The 15,044-nt window shown below is 37.8% G+C and overlaps 1 protein-coding gene across 4 annotated transcripts in view; it reads left to right on the top strand.

Annotated features, from left to right (window-relative positions):
- ATP8B (ATPase phospholipid transporting 8B) overlaps positions 1–15,044 on the top strand; it is a 940,482-nt gene that overhangs the window by 886,061 nt on the left and 39,377 nt on the right. For all 4 annotated transcript variants that reach the window (XM_067137969.2, XM_067137971.2, XM_067137970.2 and 1 more), the window contains one exon: positions 9,901–10,049. In XM_067137969.2, coding sequence (XP_066994070.1) covers positions 9,901–10,049 — 149 coding nt within the window. The remainder of the gene's footprint in view (positions 1–9,900; positions 10,050–15,044) is intronic.

The following is a 15,044-nucleotide window of genomic DNA, read 5'->3' on the forward strand; positions in this document are numbered from 1 at the left end:
TCAGGAATGGGATGGCAGATCTTCTGTTGGTGATAAGAAAAATGTCCAGCCTTGCATTATGCACGTGATACTGCACTCATTGCCATTGATGAGACAAAAATGGCTGAGTTCACTCCTCATGGCAAAAATATCAGTACCCAAATGGGACTATACATTAACATGAACAAGACCAAAATAATGATTGTTGGTAGAGCCAAGAAATTATCCAGCACAGACATCTTCAAAGAATTGGAGAACGTCTTAGAAATGCTGTACCTTGGTTCAGCAATTTTGAGTTCAGGTAGTTGTGCTGCTGTGGTTAAGAGAATAACAGCTATGACCAAAAACATAATGACAAATTTGTCCCATTTATGGAAGGATTGCCTTGTCCCCTTACCACTGAAAATAAGTGTAATATCCAGTCTGATATTTTCAGTGCTACAGACCTGAAGAAGAACAATTATTTTGAAATGTGGTGCTGCAAAAGAATATACCTTGCATACCTTGGACAACAATTCCCACCATTGATTCCATTATTAACCAACTCAAGCTCAGAATCAAATCATCATCAATATATGAACAAAGAGTTTTACAGTCCTTTGGTCATACTATACAACTGGGGATTGACAGCATAGAAAAATGATCATTCTTGGAAATGTTCCTGGCATGAGAGATCATGGACAGTTCCCACTCGATGGTCAAACATCAAGAATATAACTGGGTTGAACCTCTTTGGTGCAAATCATCTGCTTATGTCGTCTGTGTAATCTTATCATTTTTAAATCTTCATCATTTGTTGGTGCTTGTGGAAATCTCAAAAGAAAAGGATTGAACTAACAGGACAAACCAGATTAATCTGGGGATAAACCACTACATGTCTTGTTAGTTATCTGGAATAGTCCTATGATGATGGAATTCAGTGCAAATTGAGAAGTAAATATAGGAATTTGATGAGTCCTTGAAATCCAAAAACTTTCTTCATAACCTTCATGTTACAAAAGTATTTATTTGATCTGTACAGACCGGGCAAGTTGTTCATGTGGTTAGGGGCGCACAGCTGCGAGCTTGCATCCAGGAGATAGTGGGTTCAAACCCCACTGTCGGCAGCCCTGAAGATGGTTTTGCGTGGTTTCCCATTTTTACACCGGTCAAATACTGGGACTGTACCTTAATTAAGGCCACGGTTTCTTCCTTCCCACTCCTAGCCCTTTTCTATCCCATCGTCACCATAAGACCTATCTGTATCGGTACAACGTAAAGCAGCTATTATTACATAAAATTTACAAAATATTCATTTAATGTTAACCTAGTCAATACTTACAATACCACATTTTGTGGTTAAATAATTATAAAAAATAGAAAGATCGTGAACATGTTTCGCCCTACTTAATGGGCATCATCAGCACAATGGATAACCTTAAAACAAATAATTACAATTAAGACTGTTTACAATTATTGGTTATATAAAATTGGAATGAGACGTTGTGATGTTAAAAGTTATTTTCAATATCATGATTAAAAAGTTTGACGTGAATGTTACAAACACAAGTTAAAACTATTGTAGTACAATTTTACAATATTGTCTAAAAAATATATATTTATATTGGTGAGAAGTTTTTTAATCGGCATTCATCTGGAATTGAAATGGATCCTCTTCTTTTAACTTTTTGGTGAAAGTCAATATTATTGTCGAGTTAACCACCACGCAGATTTGAAGAATAAATTATGTATAAAACATTTGTTCCTATTGTAGAAAATTAGATCAGGAATGAACATTTGGTGTTTCTTCTTGAGTTAAATTGGTTAAAACACGTTCAGGTGAGAATACGTTAAAATGGAATATACGTTGAAAATTTTTTTCGATGTACTAGTTGGAATATTTATCACTATAACAGTGGTCTTCCCATTTGTTGTGTAAATCTCAATGGTTAGAATGTTGATAAACTGCAAAGAAATATAAAAACGCATTTAATGTGTATGTATAAATAATGGATGTGATTGTATAGTGTTATGGGTTACGTAAAAATGGATACTTACTCGAATGCCGTGGAGTGTCTCTCTTGTTCTGTTATTAGTGTTAGTCTGACTGGCATTCCTGCTACGCGTATTGTATAGGTGTGGCTGAGGGAGGGAAGAATTGGGCGGAGTAATACGTATTGGTATCGGTACGGGAGGGGGATTATTCAGAGGGGGAATTGTAGGTTTAGTATTCGGGGGGGTAGATGGAGTTGTTGAATTGGCAACTTTTAATATATGCAGAATTTTATTTTGATTTGGGATAACTGTTTTCAATAACTTAGGTATTAATGTGTATAAAGAACTCTTAATCTCCGTATCGTCATTAAGGTTGCGGTCAATGTTTTATCCAGATAAATATAAATATTTTCTAATTCATTTAGTAGTTTTCCGTTGTTAGTATTCCTTATTATTGTCAGATCTTTTTCTATTGAGGTAAAATGGTGGCCCGTTTCCTTCATGTGTGTACTCATAGCGGAATATTTGTTATGTTTATCGGCATTGAAATGTTCCATATATCTTGTAATAAAACTTTGCCCAGTCTGGCCAACGTATGAATAACCACACTGCGAACATGTCAACCTGTATACTCCTGAACTTAAATACTTGCTGTTGTTATTATTATTATTTATTTTATTATAATTAAAGTATGTTCTGTGTAGTATTGGTTGTTCTGTAAGCTACGTTTATAGTATACTTGCTGAAGGTATTAGTAATTTGGTGAATAGTTGGGCTATTATATGTGAAAACGGCATGTTTATGTCTGTTGGGCCTATCTGGTTTGAGGTTAGTGGATAGCTTATTTTTTAATTTATATATCAGACGGTTTATCATTTCAATTTTGTATCCATTGGTTACTGCAAGATTCCTTATGCAATTACATCCTGGATCGCAAAAACAGGCATCTTTTTTACAGCCTAATATATCGAGCCTTAAGAATCCCCTTATCTCCCGTAAATTTGAAAACTGAATTAAATTACATAAGGAATCTTGCAGTAACCAATGGATACAAAATTGAAATGATAAACCGTCTGATATATAAAATAAAAAACAAGCTATCCACTAACCTCAAACCAGATAGGCCCAACAGATATAAACATGCCGTTTTCACATATAATAGCCCAATTATTCACCAAATTACTAATACCTTCAGCAAGTATAATATAAACGTAGCTTACAGAACAGCCAATACTACACAGAACATACTTTTTAATTGTTGTGTTGTTTGAGTCATCAGTCCATAGACTGGTTTGATGCAGCCCTCCATGCCACCCTATCCTGTGCCAACCTTTTCATTTCTACGTAACTATTGCATCCTACATCTGCTCTAATCTGTTTGTCATATTCATACCGTGGTCTACCCCTACCGTTCTTACCACTTACACTTCCTTCAAAAACCAACTGAACAAGTCCTGGGTGTCTTAAGATGTGTCCTATCATTCTATCTCTTCTTCTCGTCAAATTTAGCCAAATCGATCTCCTCTCACCAATTCGATTCAGTATCTCTTCATTTGTGATTCGATCTATCCATCTCACCTTCAGCATTCTTCTGTAACACCACATTTCAAAAGCTTCTATTCTCTTTCTTTCTGAGCTAGTTATCGTCCATGTTTCACTTCCATACAATGCCACGCTCCACACGAAAGTCTTCAAAAACATCTTTCTAATTCCGATATCAATGTTTGAAGTGAGCAAATTTCTTTTCTTAAGAAAGCTCTTCCTTGCTTGTGCTAGTCTGCATTTTATGTCCTCCTTACTTCTGCCATCGTTAGTTACTTTACTACTCAAGTAACAATATTCATCTACTTCCTTTAAGACTTCGTTTCCTAATCTAATATTTGCTACATCACCTGCCTTTGTTCGACTGCACTCCATTACTTTTGTTTTGGACTTATTTATTTTCATCTTGTACTCCTTACCCAAGACTTCATCCATACCATTCAGCAACTTCTCGAGATCTTCTGCAGTCTCAGATAGAATAACAATATCATCGGCAAATCTCAAGGTTTTGATTTCCTCTCCTTGGACTGTGATTCCCTTTCCAAATTTCTCTTTGATTTCCTTTACTGCCTGTTCTATGTAAACATTGAAAAGGAGAGGGGACAAACTGCAGCCTTGCCTCACTCCTTTCTGGATTGCTGCTTCTTTTTCAAAGCCCTCGATTCTTATCACTGCAGACTGATTTTTATACAGGTTGTAGATAATTCTTCGTTCTCGGTATCTGATCCCTATCATCCTCAGAATCATAAATAGCTTTTTCCAATCAACATTATCGAATGCCTTTTCTAGATCTACGAATGCCATGTACGTGGGCTTGTCCTTCTTGATTCGATCCTCTAAGATCAGACGTAAAGTCAGGATTGCTTCACGTGTTCCTACATTTCTCCTGAAGCCAAATTGATCTTCTCCCAACTCAGCTTCAACTTGTTTTTCCATTCTTCTGTAAATAATACGTGTTAAAATTTTGCAGGCATGAGATACTAAACTAATGGTGCGGTAGTTTTCACACATGTCAGCACCGGCTTTCTTGGGAATAGGTATAACAACATTCTAATTATAATAAAATAAATAATAATAATAACAGCAAGTATTTAAATTCAGGAGTATACAGGTTGACATGTTCGCAGTGTGGTTATTCATACGTTGGCCAGACTGGGCAAAGTTTTATTACAAGATATATGGAACATTTCAATGCCGATAAACATAACAAATATTCCGCTATGAGTACACACATGAAGGAAACGGGCCACTATTTTACCTCAATAGAAAAAGATCTGACAATAATAAGGAATACTAACAACGGAAAACTACTAAATGAATTAGAAAATATTTATATTTATCTGGATAAAACATTGACCGCAACCTTAATGACGACACGGAGATTGAGAGTTCTTTATACACATTAATACCTAAGTTATTGAAAACAGTTATCCCAAATCAAAAGAAAATTCTGCATATATTAAATTTGCCAATTCAACAACTCCATCTATCCCCCCGAATACTAAACCTACAATTCCCCCTCCGAATAATCCCCCTCCCGTACCGATACCAATACGTATTACTCCGCCCAATTCTTCCCTCCCTCAGCCACACCCATACAATACGCGTAGCAGGAACGCCAGTCAGACTAACACTAATAACAGAACAAGAGAGACACTCTACGGCATTCGAGTAAGTATCCATTTTTACGTAACCCATAACACTATACAATCACATCCATTATTTATACATACACATTAAATGCGTTTTTATATTTCTTTGCAGTTTATCAACATTCTAACCATTGAGATTTACACAACAAATGGAAAGACTACTGTTATAGTGATAAATATTCCAACTAGTACATCGGAAAAAAATCTCAACGTATTCCATTTTAACACATTCTCACCTGAATGTGTTTTAACCAATTTAACTCAAGAAGAAACCCCAAATGTTCATTCCTGATCTAATTTTCTACAATAGGAACATAAGTTTTATACATACTTTATTCTTCAAATCTACTTGGTGGTTAATACGACAATAATATTGACTTTCACCAAAAAGTTAAAAGAACAGGATCCATTTCAATTCCAGACGAATGCTGATTAAAAAACTTCTCACCAATATAAATATATGTTTTTTAGACAATATTGTAAAATTGTACTACAATAGTTTTAACTTGTGTTTGTAACATTCACGTCAAACTTTTTAATCATGATATTGAAAATAACTTTTAACATCACAACGTCTCATTCCATTTTATATAACCAATAATTGTAAACAGTCTTAATTGTAATTATTTGTAATTATTATTGTGCTGATGATGCCCATTAAGTAGGGCGAAACACGTTCACGATCTTTCTATTTTTTATAATTATTTAACCACAAAATATGGTATTGTAAGTATTGACTAGGTTAACATTAAACAAATATTTTGTAAATTGTATGTAATCATTGTCGTCAATACGGACCAAAAATGAGGTTAATGACTTGTAGTAAAGCAGCTAGCCAAACGCGCGCGCGCACACACACACACACACACACACACACAGCACCTGGGTAAGATGAAATGTGAAAATATTGTAAATACTGATAAATTAATAAAAAATGTTACTTTAAGAAGAAGTATCATAATATTTTACCACAGATGAACAGATTGTAAGTTATAAATGGTACTTAAGTTTACTGATGATTCTCAGATGGTCTCCTCTCCTAATCCATGGTAATCATGCTCATCTCTTACAACATGGCGGTTAGGGACACGCGGTTGTGAGCTTGCATCCGGGGGATGGTGGGTTCGAATCCCACTGTCGGCAGCCCTGAAGATGGTTTTCCGTGGTTTCCCATTTTCACACCATGCAAATGCTGGGGCTGTACCTTAATTAAGGCCACGGTCGCTTTCTTCCAACTTCTAGGCCTTTCCTGTCCCATTGGCACCATAAGATCTATCTGTGTTGGTGCAACGTAAAGCCACTAGCAAAAAAAAACAACATGGCAAAGCGCCTACATGTTAGAACTGCACTCTGAAATGTGAATATGAATTCCACATAGTCCCACGCTGAATTAAGGGCGGTCCTCTTCTTATCCTCTTGTCCATGTTGAAATGTACGGAAAGGAAATATCCATAACCTGGTTTATTCTCTTCAAGTTATATCATCGAAAAAGCTGAAACTGACAAAGTTAAATTAGAATACGCTTTGCATAGATCAGAATAAATGTTCAATTTAGTGACAGACACGTAACTTATCTTGTTGTTCGATCAAATGGTAAGGAGTAATAACTGGTTTGTGACTTAAACACTTTCCTGAGTGCGTGCCACACGGAATATATGTGATTGGATTACGTACTCAGTACACTTCCATATTATAGGTTTGCAACAAGTGCTAAATGGAATATTCTGGAGAGTAAATGTTACCAGCACTCTGTTTCACCTTGAGAGATACAGGTCTGACACGTGTTCCATCCCATACAGGAAGATTAGAATGAAATAAGAATAGTACAAAGAACAACTTCGGTGAGCTATAAGCTTACATTCGGAAATGTCAGACTATGCCACCAGTAAATACCTCTCCCAATAACACTGTAGGGTTAAATTATTCTATCTTTCTCAAAACTTATAACTACACATGTATTTATCATGAATTTGATGGAGTCAGTACCCCAGTAGGTTGAAATTACTTTAGTTATGTTTACTTTTGAGCCAAGTTTCACTCATTGAAATAATATCCACTTACAGTGTGCTGAAATCCGCTTTTTCTCATCCATCTTTGTTTGAACACCGAGAGACTGAACATTTAAGTGAACTATGTGCAATACAGTCTTCTGGGTACTGAAGGCCACTCTAAGAATATCTGCTGTTAGCTGAGGCTGAAGATTAGGTCGGGGTAGGGGGCGGCACTCCAATGCAGAAAACAGTTACTATTGTCATAGGGATGAATGATATCAGTGGTAAACATTGTCAACTTGCTTAAAAAAATTTAAAGATTACCAATAAAATTATGATTTGAGCTTTGTTGTGGTAAGCTAGAACCTGAAAACAATTGATTAAATTCAGGAAGTTAATTTTCATGTGAATTTTACCAATGGATTTTAATTCGTTAAGCAATAGTGTAAATTTTGTAAGAATTTAGTCAAATTGGAATCATGCTAACTGAATGAAATACAAAATTGAAATTAACAAGGCAGCTAAGCAAAGAAAATTAGAGGATAGATAAAAGCAGAATAATTTGAATTGGGACTTATGAACAAGATGACAAGTATCCAACAATTTTAAACTGTGTTGGTCTTGAAACTCATGCACTCTGAAGTTCTCTTAAACAGCACACACAAATTTTTGATCCATCAGGCTTTTTAATAATAATGTCTCCTTCATGTGACCAACAAATGAAATGACTGAAACGCTCAACCGTGAGGTTTTCGCGAATTGTGGTCGGTGATCCTTTCAACTGCCTTTTGTTTTTGAATATTTCTTACCGGTAATGATGTTGATTTAATAATGATTGGCCATGTTGTTTCTGGAGATTTTAGCCCTACACAGTGGCAGCGATCCATGTAATTCACAGTGACATCAGCACCCACTGTTTTACAAACATTCGGAACTAATTATTCACAATTTTCGTTTACACTTTCCGGCACATCAAAAATCCTGACATTATTTCTCCTACTATGCTGCTCCTACTTAGCACTCTAATCTTCTCTTATTTTTAAATTTCTGAGTCTTCATTTTCTAATTTCTTCTTCAGATTCCTACCAGGTCGGTATTTACTGAAAATGACTTTTCAAGCTCCTTTAATACCATGTTCATCACTTATTTCGCTATTGCTTGCACTGGTTTTTCCAGAAATTCTGACGAATTGACAACTTCATCTAAGGCACTCTTCACCGCACGGTCTATGTTGGCTGCACTGCGAGTAGCAGCAGCTTGATCCTTGCTGCTTTCATACGCTATGTTAATATTTCGGTTCAGAGGGCCTTAGGTTTGATTCCCAGCAGGGTCAGGGATTTTAAACACATCTGGTTAATTCCTCTAACTCAGGAGCGGAGTGTTTGTGTTCATCTTAATACATGTCTTCATTTATGTACAACACACAAAATGAAGATAGAGGGTAGTTTTTGAAATGGACTAAGCACTAGCAACTAGCAAACTCCCACAGAAACACGTAATAGTGAATACATCCCTTCATGTAGGATTGACATCAGGAAAGGCATCTGGCAATAAAAATGGACTAAAGTCATACAAAGTGCCAAACTCAGATAATTGGAAGCAGAAGAAGAAGAAGAAGAAGAAGAAGAAGAAGGAAAAAATCAAACACTCAGCTTACATAGAAATAGATTGACTTGAACTTGCTTGAAATTGTGGCGGTGGTGATAGTGGTTTTTTTTTAAGGGGAAAAGCAACAGGATTACCCTTTTCTCTTCATACATAAACTACCATATGCAGCAAAACAAACAACAATGAAATGTTCAGTTTCGGTGGTTCAGTATTTGCTCAAAATGTGTACCATCATGTGCCACACATTTCTGAAGATTATTGAACATGATTACCTTCTCGCATGATTCTGGAATATTTGTAAGTGGGTCATCTGTCTTGAAAACTGATTCTTTCAACATACCCCAGGGAGTTCAAACATTAAAACACAGGGTGTCTATCTTTTGATACAACCATATGTTGCAGAGGAAATCTGGATCCTCATACATAGTGAACCACACTCTTCTCCAATACTGTAATCAAGCTTGCTTATCACTTTCTGTTAGAAACTGAGCAACTTGTGTGCAGTGTGCAAATCTACCCAGATCTTTAAAATTCTGCCGAACAGACCTGTCACTCAGAGTTTCAGCGATGTTCATTGTAGACTACGCTTTGGGAACTGTAACACCTGTTGGTGAATTCGTCTATGGTTCTTGTTTGTGGTAACGGTTCTTGGGTGCTTTGCTGCCCCCTTTCATTGGCATGAGACTGATCCGGGCTGTTCCTGTATGATTGAACTTGTCAACTACAGTTAACATTGTTATGTTATTTTGTGCCTCCTTACTAAATTGCTCTCCATACTGTTCTTTAACATGAAGCAAACTTGGTTCATTCTGATGCCACACTCTGTATGACCGGAAATCATTTTCCACGATAAATACCTTCTCCTCTGTTGTTCAGAACCAGAATTGTAGAAATCAACACAACATTGAATTCACAATATGTGAGACTATCAAATACAGTAAATAAATACTTAATTGTTAGGGAAACATAGACGGCAGATGAGCTATAATTTCAATATTGTTTGTTTTGTCTCATTCTGTATAATGATTACTCGTTATTATACAGAATTTTCATTGTTAAAGTGCATCAAGCTAATGAAGAAAATAAAGTATTTTGATTGATAAGAGTTCTTGCTTCACTTTCAGAAAAAGTAATACTTTTTTCTGATTATACAGGCAATGAGTGAGGCGACGTTCTGGTTCACAACGGTGCTAACTGTGACTGTTCTTATGATCCCCGTGCTGGCATGGAGGTTCTATTTCGTGGATGTTAGACCAACTTTATCTGATCGAGTACGACTGAAACAAAGGCTCGCTCAGCTCAGGTACAGTTTTATTTAAAAACACTATGATTGGTATGTGATTATGTTTTCCTATTCTGTTAATATATATTACTTTTTCTGAAGTCATATATAGAAAAACAGGAAGAACACGACAGGTCAGTGTGGGAAGAGGAAGAAATTGAAAGAAACGGACAAGAACATTCTCCACATCTTCATACACTGTTGGCTGAAAGTACTGTAGATTGGCTCTTTTTTCTTCAGTAACAGTTCTTGTACATTCATTTTTCTCAGCCCTCGATGAGCTTGTTTCTGCTTTCCAGCTTTATTGGGGGGAGGGGTGGACTTCAACATTAAGAGGCCATCTTAACAATCTTCAAGTTTGATGTGGGAAGTATAGGATAAGAAGAAAGCTGGATAAGCATAGGAAAAGGGAAGAGACAAAAGGATAAAGATGAATACAGGTCTCTTCCCTTTTCCTGTGCTTATCCAGCTTTCTAAGATGTAGGGACTGTGGGTGTGAACGGGCATTAAGGAGTATGAGGGAACAGTTGGAGAGTTTGAAGGAGATAATCAGGATTCTCATAGACTACAGGAATGAAGTTAGGTCACCCTCGAGCAGTGTACAGGAGGGGTGGGATAATGTTTTAAGGGGAAGGAAATTGAGAGCTAATAGGTCTTCTTGATTAATTAGTTTCTTTTCCATATTGATAGTTAACATGTAATATAGATAAGAAAAGGTTCCACCTTATCAATACCAATTTTATTTATATAAGATTAACTTACAGGACCGGTTTTGACTTTTTGAACAGTCATCCTTAGCTGTACATTGGTACCTTTATATAAGTCAAATATTGGTTGAATTGCCTTTCCAAATGGAGAAGTTTTGGGGAACCACTATGTCAAGCATTCAAATTGGGCATGTTTAAGAGTAAAAATTGGTTATATGGTACATTCTAGATGGTTGAAAGCAAGTTTGTTTTTTAGGCCTAAAATTCGTGTAAATTAGCTCATTTTTAAAAAGTACAGGTATATTAAACACTCTAAAATGCATAACACATCTTAAAATCACATGTTAAAGTATACAGTGCGTGTTAAAATCCTTTATAATGGCTCAGATCACTTCATTGGAATGGATTTATATGTCTTGCGTATGTCTATATTCTTGTTTGAGTCCAATGTAGATAAAGAATGTCAGTGCTTGCGTTATGGGCAGTGCTCTCATGGGGGTTCTACTATATATTAAGATGTATCCACTTGTATATTTGATAGGTTTATCGTATTGTTAATAGCAATTCCAGTATATGAACGGAGGTAGATATGTGCAGCTGTGATTGACACATTGACTTTAAGTATATCTATATTACATAATGGGTCTTCAGCGACAGAATTTGGGATAGGTGTTGGTGAGAAATCAGTATGAGTCATTGCAGAGAGAACAACAGAGGGAGAATGAAGAACATGGAAGTTTTGCAGAGGTAGGAGGAAAGGAAAATGTAGAGTAGAGGATAGGAAAGGGAGGGTGAAACAGGGTCATGAGAGGGAATAGGTTCTGCAGCTGTCTCAAAAATGGAGGTGATCAGGTGGGAAGGGGATCAAATGAGGTGGGTGGGGTTGAGAGTTTGGTTATAGAGGACTCCATTGTTAGGCATGTGGGGAAAGTGTATGGAGGAAAGGGAACCATGGTAGAGTGTTATAGAAATTAGGTTAAGGCAAGTGTTAAGGGAAAGTAGAATGGAAGGAAGAGGGAAAGGAGAAGGTAGTAGTTTTCCACATTGGTACCGATAATATCAGACAAGCAGGAATAGGTAATAGGAAAAGGAAATTAAAAAGTACTGTATGGAATGGTCAAGAGTAGGAGGAAAGACATGAGGGAAGATGTTATAATGGTAGATAAAAATGGAAATGAAGTGCAGGGAAAAGGGAAAACTCAAAGGAATCTGGAAGGAGTACTTTAAAGATTTATTAAACCCAGAAGGATGCATTGAGGAGGAAAGTATAAGCATGAAGGAAGGAATAAACATGGAAAAAGAAAAAAGACTTATTATGAGGAGAAGTGGAGATAGCACGGGACAAGATGAAAGGAGGGAAAGCCCCAGATTTAGATGAAGTGAGTATTGAGATGGTGAAGACTGCTGGAGAGGTAGGGTAATGGTGCTTTATCATGTGTTGAAAGTAGTGTGGAAGGAGCACCGCCGTCTTGATCCTCTTATACTGCCTGCTCTATGCCACTAGTTTAACACAGGAAGGCGCGACTACCAATATTTCTCCAAGTCGCCGTAAGAGTGCAGCAGTAGACGCACAATCTTCGCTGTCAGTGTGGGTGTAGCACTGTGTTATTGGTGCATGAAAGTGTGTGAAAACCTGAGTAAACGTGTCAGGTCACTTCCGTTCGTACAATAGATATTTTGTATAGAACTGTGAAATGAATTAATCATGTTATGCTTATAGATATTTCAAAAGTGATTTAAGGTGTTGGTACTTGTTTCTTTCCGTTCGTGCAAGGTATATTTTTCGTAGAACTAAAACTTCAGATTCTTTCCCCGAAATATTCAACTGTTGTGTACCATTTTGCCAATCTCGGCAAGGTGGTTCGCAGCCAGAAAAGATACGACTCCATGAAATACCGTCTATAAATAGAAGGGAATTAAGAGAAAAGCGGCTGTCGGCTTTATCTAGTCAAGGACCTAATAAAGGAAGTCATTGGATATCCTCAGATTACTCCCGCATCTGTGCCTTTTCACTTTATTTCAGGAGGTGATGGAGCCTCCGCGGCTCAGGCGCCACGGCTCCGGCCTCTCACCGCTGAGTTCTGTGGTTCAAATCCCGGTCACTCCATTGAGATTGTGCTGGACAAAGCGGAGGCGAGACAAGTTTTTCTTCAAACACTCCAGTTTTCCTTGTCATATTTCATTCCAGCAACACTCTCGAATATCATTTCATTTCATCTGTCATTCCTTAATCATTGCCCCAGAGGAGTGCGACAGACTTCGGCAGCCGACACAATTCATATCCTCGCTGCTAGATGGGAGCTTCAGTCATTCCATTCCTGACCCGGTCGAATGACTGGAAACAGGCTGAGGATTTTTTTTTTTTTCCAGAAGGTGATTAAAGCCGTAGAGGATAGTGGATTCCTTGTGATAAGAATTGTGACGGACAATCACATTTTGGACAACCTCAGATATCCAGACTATAATATTCCAATCAAACTAGAAACAGGAAATCAGATCCTAATTTGCGGTTACTAGGTTCATGTTGTTGAAGAGAGGATGGAGTGTGACATTTGTGTCAGCAACCATCTCACTGCATAGACACCGCTAAATGGAACTGATTATGCATCAAAACACGGGAGGAGTTTGATACCCAAAACCTTGTTTTGTTGCTCTGGTGAAGCATCTGCAGGAGTTCGCTTAAGCTGCTGTGCTCTATTGTCGAAGTCTTTCGAACGTACGAGTGTAATGCGAGGACTTGCGACGTCTTCCCTTTCAGAATACCGGGCGAGTTGGCCGTCCGGTTAGGAGCGTGCAGCTGTGAGCTTCCATCCGGGAGATAGTGGGTTCGAACCCCACTGTCGGCAGCCCTAAAGATGGTTTTCCGTGGTTTCTCATTTTCACACCTGGCAAATGCTGGGGCTGTACCTTAATTAAGGCCACGGCTGCTTCCTTCCCATTCCTAGGCCTTTCCTATCCCATCGTCGCCATAAGACCTGTCTGTGTCAGTGCGACGTAAAACAAATAGCAAAAAAAAAAACCTTTCCGAATGTGTTTTATTACAGTGTGAGGTCAAAGAACATCAGCAAACTGTTAGTTATATTATCCTGACCAAGTTCGTAAGACCTCTATTACGGTATTTGATATTGCGTTGGCAAGAACACAAAAAGTACGGTACCACTCCAAGCCTTAGTCCAGAAAAATCTTTAAATTGTGCAAGAAGAGGCCTACTGCGACTTCATACTGGTAATGTTGCCGATATTGAATATTACTTATGTAATTTACCAGCTTCAGTGAAAATATGACCATACTGCATGCTGTTTTGTAGACTGTCGTCATTAGAATAAGTTCAGAACATTGTGCGTCTATGTCTGCCATCTAGCGGAGAAATTTTGTCGCAGCGTAGTCGCAAAAAGGCTCGCATAGAGCAGGCAGTATAGGAGGATCGAGACGGCGGTGGGAAGGAGAGGAAGACCCCTGAAGTCTGGAAGAAGGGGATAATCATACCCATCTTTAAGAAGGGGAATAGGAAATATTTTAAGAACTATAGGGGAGTTATAATGACATGTCACTGTGCAAAAGTGTTTGAGAAGATTTGGGAGAATAGAATCTGAAAGAGGGTGGAAGAAAAGTTAAGAGAAGGACAGTATGGCTTCAGATCAATAAGGTCCACAGTAGACCTTACATTTGCAGTAAGACAACTACAAGAGCATCATGACACATGAAGAGAATGACAGAGGAAAGGATACCCAGGAGGATGAACAAAATGGAGATAACATGAAGATGACCAAGAGGAAGAGCAATAGACAGGTGGATAAAAGGAGTGGAAGAGTGTGTACAGAGAAGAAGAGAGAACTGGGCAAGAGTGAGGGGAGAAGTGGTGGGAAGACAACAGGAAATGGAGCAACTTATGTTCCAAGTAGACGTGGCCAACAACTGGAAACTACATATGATGATGATGATGATGATGATGATGATGATGATGATGATGATGATGATGATGATGATGATGTAGTTGGGAATGTGTAGGATCTGATTAATGTAACACAGAAGTAGTTTAAGAGGGTGGATTGTTATCAGTGGGATAATCTCCAGGAAGGATACTGGCTGGAAGGTGAAAGGGGATTTAAATGGGACTATGGAGGGGGTGTATGGGAAACTGGGAGTGAAATTTGTAGAACCTGATGGGGGGGTAGGAGATAGGATCTTTGCTCAGATGGCCTTCACTTGAACCATGGTGGTCCATATAAGTTAGTGTTACTCAATCAACTCAATCAACACTGATATGCATTTAGGGCAGTCGCCCAGGTGGCAGATTCCCTATCTGTTG

Source organism: Anabrus simplex, chromosome 1 (genome assembly GCF_040414725.1).
Source record: "Anabrus simplex isolate iqAnaSimp1 chromosome 1, ASM4041472v1, whole genome shotgun sequence".
NCBI classification, from domain to species: Eukaryota; Metazoa; Arthropoda; class Insecta; order Orthoptera; family Tettigoniidae; genus Anabrus; species Anabrus simplex.